Source organism: Salvelinus fontinalis, chromosome 13, assembly GCF_029448725.1.
Source record: "Salvelinus fontinalis isolate EN_2023a chromosome 13, ASM2944872v1, whole genome shotgun sequence".
In the NCBI taxonomy this organism is placed as follows: Eukaryota; Metazoa; Chordata; class Actinopteri; order Salmoniformes; family Salmonidae; genus Salvelinus; species Salvelinus fontinalis.
The window spans coordinates 54,704,994-54,715,049 of NC_074677.1; the positions used below are offsets into that span (position 1 = coordinate 54,704,994).

At 45.5% G+C, this 10,056-nt stretch overlaps 1 protein-coding gene across 1 annotated transcript; it reads right to left on the reverse strand.

Annotated features, from left to right (window-relative positions):
* Positions 1 to 1,724: 1,724 nt before the first annotated feature.
* On the reverse strand, positions 1,725 to 4,648 carry LOC129869065 (endosialin-like). Its single transcript, XM_055943540.1, has one exon. The coding sequence runs from the start codon at positions 4,466 to 4,468 to the stop codon at positions 2,396 to 2,398; it is 2,073 nt and encodes a 690-aa protein (XP_055799515.1). The 5' UTR covers positions 4,469 to 4,648; the 3' UTR covers positions 1,725 to 2,395.
* Between the last annotated feature and the right edge of the window lie 5,408 nt (positions 4,649 to 10,056).

The following is a 10,056-nucleotide window of genomic DNA, read 5'->3' on the forward strand; positions in this document are numbered from 1 at the left end:
CACTTATTGTAGTTCAATAACTAAAATAGATTTTTTTCAAACTCAAGGTGTCCTATCATAGCTGTCACCCAATTCTTTCTGCAGACATCTTTGAATCTTAATTTGAAGTATATGTTTAACAGAGATTTTGAAAAACGTGCTCACAAAAAAACTGAGGGAAATTTTACCGCCATTCTGTTACCAAATCTTTACATCTGCGCTGTTCCTCGAGTAAATGTGTGTGTTTTTTAAAAATCCCTGTGGAAATTGTTAAAAGTAGTCCTTGTGAGGTTTGTTTAGTTTAGCAATCAATGTTTTTTGTTTGGAATACTTTTAAAGTGAAGAATCAGAGTCTTAGCCCGACTCTCTAATGCATGCATATCATAAAGAATTATAAAATATCCTAATCAATCAAGATTATTTTATATAGCCCTTCGTACACCAGCTAATATCTCGAAGTGCTGTACAGAAACCCAGCCTAAAACCCCAAACAGCTAGTAATGCAGGTGTAGAAGCACGGTGGCTAGGAAAAACTCCCTAGAAAGGCCAAAACCTAGGAAGAAACCTAGAGAGGAACCAGGCTATGAGGGGTGGCCAGTCCTCTTCTGGCTGTGCCAGGTGGAGATTATAACAGAACTATGCCAAGATGTCCAAAAATGTTCATAAGTGACAAGCATGGTCAAATAATAATCATGAATAATTTTCAGTTGGCTTTTCATAGCCGATCATTAAGAGTTGAAAAACAACAGGTCTGGGACAGGTGGCGGTTCCATAACCGCAGGCAGAACAGCTGAAACTGGAATAGCAGCAAGGCCAGGCGGACTGGGGACAGCAAGGAGTCACCACACCCGGTAGTCCCGACGTATGGTCCTAGGGCTCAGGTCCTCCGAGAGAAAGAAAGAGAGAAGGAGAAAATTAGAGAGAGCCAAGATTTTCAAAATGTTCATAAATGACAAGCATGGTCAAATAATAATCAGGAATAAATCTCAGTTGGCTTTTCATAGCCGATCATTAAGAGTTGAAAACAGCAGGTCTGGGACAGGTAGGGGTTCCGTAACCGCAGGCAGAACAGTTGAAACTGGAATAGCAGCAAGGCCAGGCGGACTGGGGACAGCAAGGAGTCATCATGCCCGGTAGTCCTGACGTATGGTCCTAGGGCTCAGGTTCTCAGAGAGAGAGAAAGAAAGAGAGAACGAGAGAATTAGAGAGAGCATACTTAAATTCACACAGGACACTGGATAAGACAGGAGAAGTACTCCAGGTATAACCAACTGACCCTAGCCCCCCGACACAAACTACTGCAGCATAAATACTGGAGGCTGAGACAGGAGCGGTCAGGAGACACTGTGGCCCCATCCGAAGATGGGGATGCATTATAAAGAGGGTATTCATAGGAAGTGTTACCAAAATTAGGAAAAATAAGTATATGGATTATAGCACAATCACTTATTATAGGCTGAGTAAAAGTCCTGATGATTGTGATGTGTTCTGACCTAATAGATAGAGTCTTAACTTAAGGAGAAGAGAACCCCACATTTTTGGTTCGTGAAAGGGATACAGTTGTAAATCTACTATGATCGTTTGCAAATATAGGCCTAGGCCCTACCGCTTGGGGGCGCTGTTTCCCAATAAAAGGCAAAAAGAGGCAGATAAAAATAGGAATTTCTCTTGTGTTGGGATAGTCTAAGTTACACAATATTCCTAATAATTTCCCGGTATGAGTTACATCAATCAAACAAAACAGCAATGGTTTATTGATTTTATTCAAATCCAATGCATATTCAGTGCTTCTAGAAGGACACAATTCGATTAGGCCTGACTAACACACGTGGGTAAACATTACAAACTGCAACATATCCAAATATTATATAATTGGAGCGTTTCTGTTCACCTCCACACAATTCATGTGATGGGAGTGTTTCTCATCTGGGTTTCTTAAATTAGTACTCTGAAGTTTATTCTGTTTATTATGAGCAACCTCAACAACGAGGTCTACAGTACATAATGCTGTTGACTTTAGCACCTGTTGAACTAACAATGACTTAAGACATTTTCTTATGGTGGGCAAAAAAGCACCAGCAGTGAAATAGGAGCCACCACTTCCTCTCGACAACGTCGTATCCCCTGTCCTCATGACCGTTTATCAGATCTTTACAACATCTAAAAAAAAAACACCACTTCATTTAAACGTGGTCATGATTTCTGGAGCACCAAAATAAGCATTCTTCCTACATGGACTTCAGAGACGCTGGGATGTTCCACAGGAGTATTGCAGGGGTCCAGTTTCACAGTGGTGGCGGCAGACGCCATCAGGTGGGTGGTCTGGATGCTGTCAGTGTCCTTTATTCAACCCTGTCCCTTATTCACCCCCCTCTTTCAGAACTATTCACTAAAAAGACAGTATCACCTCTAATGGTCAAGCACGAGATTTCGCCTTGTTTCCCCCCTCTGACTTGGAGGTGATGATCCAGCGGTAACAGTCAGTGATGCTCTTGTTTTGTTCTACAGCACAGCTAGTGCAGTACACAATGCCTAGAGCCAGCATCACCACAATGAAAACACACAGGGGCACCAGGAGTGCTACTAGTAGCCAGCTCTTGTCATGCTTCCTTTTGCCTTTACTCTCAGGCCACTGGGCCCCTGAGGCAAACACTGTTTGGGCTGGAGGTGGGACTCTGAGTGTGGTGGTGGTGGCCTTAGTGTCAGAGTCAATGTCTGGGGTTTCTACCACTCTCCCAGCTCCCTTGTCATTCTGGACTGCTGGGTGGTGGCTGTCACTAACCCTGGACACCACTGAGGGATCACTTGCTTGGCTTTGAGTGTCATCATCTTCCTGCGAGGACGAGCTGGGCGAGGGTGTGACAGTGTTCCGAGCGGGCTTTCTCCGCGCGAGAACACCCCAGTGTGAGTTATGGCCATCCGACGGCCTGCGAGGAACCGGTGTAGATGTTGTCTCCTCCTGCGGGGCCTCTGTAAACCAGCCCAGGTCAGTCGGAAGCCTCTCAAGGACTGTCTGCTCTGTCAGCCACTCCAAGCGTGTGGTGTCTGTAACCCAGTCTCTGTCTGTAACCCAGGTTTGGTAGGACGAGGTGGGTGTTGATGAATACTCGTCATCACCTTCTGGAATAGCCATGCAGGAGTACTGGTCTGACTGCAGCTCGTACCCTGCCTCACAATAGCACTCAAACCCACCCATATAGTTGAGACACTTCTGGTGGCAGCTGGCGGAGGTCTGGCACTCATCCACGTCCTGGCATAAGCCTGGATCGTCGGGCAGCTCAGTGTAGCCTTGGCGGCAGTGGCAGGCAAAGGAACCAGGTGTGTTCTCACATCTGTGTTCACAGCGACTGGAATCGTTGCATTCGTCAACATCCACACACTCGCCATCTTCATCGGGCTCGTAGCCCTGGTTACAGTGGCACTCGAATGTCCCAGGAGCATTGACACATATATGAAGGCAGGGGGCCCGAAGACACTCATCCACATCCAGGCAGTTGCGTCCATCAGGTGCCAGCAGGTATCCGTTTGGACATTTGCAGCGGAATCCCTTAGCGGTCTCCTCACAGTCAAACTCACAGTTGGCATTGCCACAGGAATGGTTCGGCTGGCAGGTCTGGCCGTCCTCTGCCAGTGTGAAGCCGTCGGAACACTCACAGTAATACTGTGTGTCAGCATTCTGACAGAAATGTTCACAGCCACCATTGTCTTCTTCACACCAGTCCTGGAGGCCATCAGAGCAGAGGGGGGAATCCTTTGACCAGCCCACACTCCCGTCTTCCCTCAGCATGCAAAGAACAGACTGGTCTCCTAAGCTGTCTTCATTATTTGGGCAGGGAAGGGTGGCCACTGAGCCAAAGGGGATGTGAGTGAGGATGGTGCTGAGCAGGCTGAAAGGGGTGGTGTACAGAGCAGGTCCGCCTCCCTCACTCTTCAGAGAAGGGCACATCCCCCCGTAGGTGTAGTGACACATGAATCCATCCACAGCCAGTGAGCAGGAGCCATCCAGCCACTTGAAGTTGTCGTGCTGCTCCCGGGTGTCAGCAGCAGTGTTGACACTCATGACGACACAGCGGGGCGCGGCACAAGTACTAGGTGAGTCCGCCCTCAGCCAGTTGGTGTATTGCGTGTCCTGTTCACCTGTGATCCATTGGAATCCCCTGAGTGGGCGTGTGGCAGAGCACTGCCTGGGCTGGCGATGGAGCCCTATCCACAGTCTGACCCTGGCCCGTGGTCCTCGTTGCTCCACAGACGACAGGAGCTCATGGACCACAGCCACCTCCTCAGAACTCTTTAGGGTTGCCAGGGAACCACCTTTGTCCTTGCAGAACCTTGCCGACTCCCGAAAGGTCTTGCGTTGGAAATAGACGGCGTAGCAGCCATCTGCAGCGCAGAGAGCATCTTGCTCCTGCAGCTCTTGTCCCAGAGTCGAGGGAAGCCAGCAGGCCCACAGAAGAGCAAAGGAGCGCAGGGCACAGATCATCTTCCCCATCTGTACAACTGTTTTTTTCCACCTCCCTACACCTCTCTCCAAGTAAAAAAAAAAAAAAATGTTTATTTCAGCTTTGTTTCAATGTTCGACCACTTCTCCCGAACAAAACACTTCTGTTATTAGTCAGAGTTATTTAGTCAGAGGCCTTCCTCCTGAGCTCGCTGCTGGTCTACCTCTGCGTTGTTAGCAGCATTCTAACTGATCTGCAGGAGAAAGAAAAGAGGGGGGAGGGAGGGAAGAGAGAAAGAAGGAGGGTACGTAAAGGAAAAAGGATTGTATGTTTTGGAAGAGGGGGCGGGTAATGACTGAGTGTGTGGAGGAGGGGGGCTGCTGTGCTGGACGGTGGTTTTCCCTTGTGCCATATGGTTTTCATAACTTTAATGGAATTTCTTCGTAACCCTGCTACCAACCACATCAACCACTTCAGCTCCATCCACAATAATGGAAACTGTTTCATTTTCCCAGTTTCTCAGACAGATGAAGAGTGGCAACTCAGATGAATCCTTGTGTTTGTCCTAGGGACTGATCTTTCCTATAGTCTAGTCGTTTAGACATTTTTTTTCTCCATTCTGTTTCTGATGTATATTCAACCGTGAGACACTCCATCACGGGTATTGAATTCCATGTCCAGCTTCTTGTCAACATCTGGTCTTTTTTTGAAAGGTCTGTTGTCTGTGCTGTTTAGAGAGTTTATATGTGGCTGGATTTATTCATTATATATGAATACAGTTCATCCTCGGTACACAGTTCCTCCTCGGCACACGGCGCCTGAAAATGTGAAAAGACAGGAGGGACAAAATTCATTATGACATTGGTAGAGTGTTAGATGATTGGACCAAGATGTGCGACTACGCAGGTTTACAAAATCTGAGGGAAATGGAAAAGTATGCAGACAAATTGTTTTTTCGTGTGCAGGGCTTTTTAGGGTCAAGATGAAAAAGAGCAAGGAAGTTCATTGCGGCTTTCCCAATATAGGTAGGAACTCCAACAGTCACAGTTCAAGCACTGGCTGTTATTGTTCTCTGAATCTATTCTATTATAGTGGGTAAATTAAGTATACCTTTTGTTTTTGATACTTTAGGGCCCACTACTACATCACTCTCACGGCAGGTAGCCTGGCCTGCATTTTTTTTGCATCCCCGGTGCAAAATACAGTATATTTCAAACAGTCCAATATCTTACTGGTCTTTTCCAAGGCAAACATTTTTGGTTCAGGATAATATCCTTCCAGATGGCTACCTGATTGTGTTTTCCATAATACTAGTAGGCTAGATACAGTACTATGCTGAGGGCTTTAGAGTGCTACAAGTATAGAGGAATGAGTCTTCCTGCTGATGACATCTGGATGGATTTGTATTGTAGGTTATTTCAGGTACATTACTTTCAGGCACTCCACAGATTTCTTTTGTCATCAATTCATCTTCATTTTTGGAATGACCAATGTGATGGTCAGGTTAGCCCTTGCCCTTGTCTTTTGACACAGTGGTGGGAAACAACACTTAGGACTGCTCCTCTATGTATGTCTGTATATTTTGTAAGAGAATCTGATCAAGACGTTTGAGATGTGTATCAGATTGGCCTGCTCCACTGGCTGGAGTTTCAATGCAAACCAATAGAAAACTTGAACTGTATGAGATCATTTCCTGCAGGCCAACTCTGCAGATCTTATCGAGCATGGAATCCCTTTAATCTCGTTTTTTCCTTCTCCTTTTCTTAAATACATTTTTTTACAATTTCACCTCTTAATATTTTTTGGGTCAAAGCCATTCTGCAGTTTGAGCTTCCTCTACCTGGTGTTGATGAACACATAACACACTTAATCATAACTAAATAAATAACTTCTGTTAACTTGACTAATAGAATGGGTTCTTTCACTGATTTGGCAACACTGAATCATTTATCTTTGCATAGTTTGAAACTTGGAGTGGAGCTCACATTGAAGTTATGCTACACAATTTCACAACGTCAGCAACATCTGTTATGTAATACCAGTGATTCAGTACCAGCCAAAAGGTAGGTGGGCCAAAAAAAGCAGCTAACTTCCTGCAATTCTACACATTTTTCCATGGAGCAAAGAGGAGCGTTTACAATTTTATCGCTCATCTCTGTCACGCCTGGACCCGCTCTTCCCCCCTGGCACTCGAGGGCACCAGGCTGCCCTCTATTACGCACTCCTGCCACCATCATTACGCACACCTGCCTTCCCTCGCCACGCGCATCAGCGATTTATTGGACTCAACTGGACTCTATCACCTGTTTTATTACCTCCCCTATATTTGTCAGTTCCCCAGCTTTGTTCACCGCTGCTGCATTAATGTTCGTATGTCATTTGTTACCTGGTTCTGACGCTGTTCTTGTCCTGTTCCATGTCTCACCTACATTAAATGTTCAACTCTCCGTACCTCCTTCTCATCTCCGGCGTCGGTCCTTACAGAATGCAACAGCCAGCAAACGAAGCATCGGGAGTGCTGGCTTTCCGGTTGGTGGTGACGTCGGGTCCGGGGCCTGCCGCCGACGGAATCAGGGGTGCCTAAGCCAGCTCGTTGGGCTCCCATGCCCTAGCGGACTCGAGAGGTTTCCTTGCCCCGGTTGACTCGGCAGGCGCCCGTCCTGCGTCAGGCCTCAGCCGGATCGTCAGGTTTTTACGCCCAGCTGGCTCGTCAGGCTGCTACGCCTCAGCCGGGTCATCGGTCTCCCATGCCTCAGCGGGATCAACAGGCTTTCACGCCTCAGCCGGATTGTCAGACTCCTATGCCTCAGCCGGCTCGCCAGGCTCCCACGGCTCTGCCGGTTTTTCGGGATTTTACGCCCAGCCGGCTTGTCCAGCGTCCGTGCCTCGGGTGGCCCGTCAGGCTCGCCCAGGTGGGATGCTGGGTGGTGCCCCTAGAGTGGGGGGTACTGTCATGCCTGCTCCCGCTCTTCCCCCCTGGCACTCGAGGGCACCAGGCTGCCCTGTATTACGCACTCCTGCCACCATAATTACGCACACCTGCCTTCCCTCATCACGAGCATCAGCGATTTATTGGACTCACCTGGACTCTATCATCTGTTTTATTACCTCCCCTATATTTGTCAGTTCCCCAGCTCTGTTCCCCACCCTAGCCAAACCCTCCCCTAACCCGGACAATGTTGGGCCAATTGTGCGCTGCTCTATGGGACTCCCGATCACGGCCGGTTGTGATACAGCTCGGGATTAAACCCGGGTCTCTAGTGACGCCTCTAGCACTGCGATTCAGTGCCTTAGCCCGCAGGCACCACTCGGAAGGCCCCGTAATTACATTGTTATGCACGTTTCTCTCTATTTGGATTCTGATCTTAAACTTAAGCATGAGGATAGCATGCTACTCACCTGCTATTTATTCGGGATGAAGATTGAATATATTATAAATGAGAACTTGTTCTCAACTTGCCTACCTGGTTAAATAAAGGTGAAATAAAAAAATTAAATAAAAAAATATGAAGATGAGGCGGAGGTCTGTCAACACAGACTCCGTATTCTAATCTTGATTTAATTCCCTAATAATTCCACTACCTTTACCCACGAGGAAACCATGAATAACATCTAGTGAACCTACCAGTTCCAAGTGGAAAATGCATTTACAGATAATTTTTGTCTATAGAAATAATACCATTCTCCATGCACTGTAAATTTACAACTGGAAAAGAGCTAAACCCCAGTCTCAACATTGAAGAGGCAACTCCGGGAAGCTGGCCTTCTAGGCAGAGCTGCAAAGACAAAGCCATATCTCAGACTGGCCAATAAAAAGAAAAGATTAAGATGGGCAAAAGAACACAGACACTGGACAGAGGAACTCTGCCTAGAAAGCCAGCATCCCGGAGTCGCCTCTTCACTGTTGACGTTGAGACTGATCTTTTGCGGGTAGTATTTAATGAAGCTGCCAGTTGAGGACTTGTGAGGCGTCTGTTTCTCAAACTAGACACTCTAATGCACTTGTCCTCTTGCTCAGTTGTGCACCGGGGTCTCCCACTCCTCTTTCTATTCTGGTTAAAGCCGGTTTCCGCTGTTCTGTGAAGGGAGTAGTACACAGCGTTGTACGAGATCTTCAGTTTCTTGGCAATTTCTCGCATGGAATAGCCTTCATTTCTCAGAACAAGAATAGCCTGACAAGTTCCAGAAGAAAGTTATTTGTTTCTGGCCATTTTGAGCCTGTAATCGAACCCACAAATGCTGATGCTCCAGATACTCAACTAGTCTAAAGAAGGCCAGTTTTATTGCTTCTTTAATCAGAACCACAGTTTTCAGCTGTGCTAACATAATTGCAAAATAGTTTTCTAATGATCAATTAGCCTTTTAAAATGATAAACTTGGATTAGCTGACACAAAGTGCCATTGGAACACAGGAGTGATGGTTGCTGATAATGGGCCTCTGTACGCCTATGTAGATATTCCATAAAAAATCTGCCGTTTCCAGCTACAATAGTCATTTACAACATTAACAATGTCTGCACTGTATTTCTGATCAATTTGATGTTATTTTAATGGACAAAACATGTGCTTTTCTTTCAAAAACAAAGACATTTCTAAGTGACCGCAAACTTTTGAATGGTAGTGTATCAACATATCAACTTTCCCACAGTAAAGTTTATGAAATGCTGTGCCATTATGCATAATTTAAATTGTGAGGCCTTTTAATTTGCAGGGATGGGCACTCTGGAATGTCTTAATTATAGGCTACCCTGACTTTCTCTTTTTCCTATTTCTAACATGTTAAATATTAGCCAGTAAATAAAATAGACCAATAACTACACATATCAGTAGGCCTAATATCCACACATATTCAACTTCCAATTTACTGTTAGTTCCCTTCAGTTGGTATAGCCTACATTATCATTCCATTTAATTCCATTCTTTCGTTTACCTTCTTTTGGCTTCTTCTGTAAACGCTGTCGCGGCCGTCTCGTTATTGCTGAGGATAATTTGTAACAGTTCATAATATATTAAAACATGTAGGCTATTTCAATTGTTATGGACCCAATGTAACCCAATGCAAACCCAAGCCGGAACAGTTTGAACTCGACACACGGCGCAATACTTGGCCGTGTCATCACACAGTTCCATGGTTAGTGCAGGCAATAGACAAGGGTATAACCAACTATTGTACATATTTTCCTTAAAGTAATGAAATGTACAGACATTTTCCAACTTTACAATGGATTGAAGAACTGAATGGATACGTTTTCAGTATGAATCATACCACCGTTTTCTTTCTTTCCGGGCTCTCCAAACCTGTTTTTTTATGATTCATAAATACTTTCCTAAACCTAAATAATCTACAAGATCAGACTATTTTTAAATCTACCAATTGGTGCTGAAACGGAGACGAATATGCATATATTTAGATGTCTTTCTTTAATTGATCCCCAATATTCTGAACCCGTTCTCCCGATATAGTCTAGCGAGTCTGTCAACAAAATTCGAACTAAAAAGTACACCGTATTTAAAGGGATGGCTTAAGATAAATGTACTGGAAACCCTATTGAATCAAAACTCCACGAGAAAATCTGTTGGCCAGAGGGTTTTCAGCGATTGAATTAAATGTATTCAGAGCGCGCAAGGTATTCACACT

What these genes read in the sequence shown, in the direction of transcription:
- LOC129869065 (XM_055943540.1), bottom strand. Translation starts at nt 4,468, where the DNA reads ATGGGGAAGATGATCTGTGCCCTGCGCTCCTTTGCTCTTCTGTGGGCC.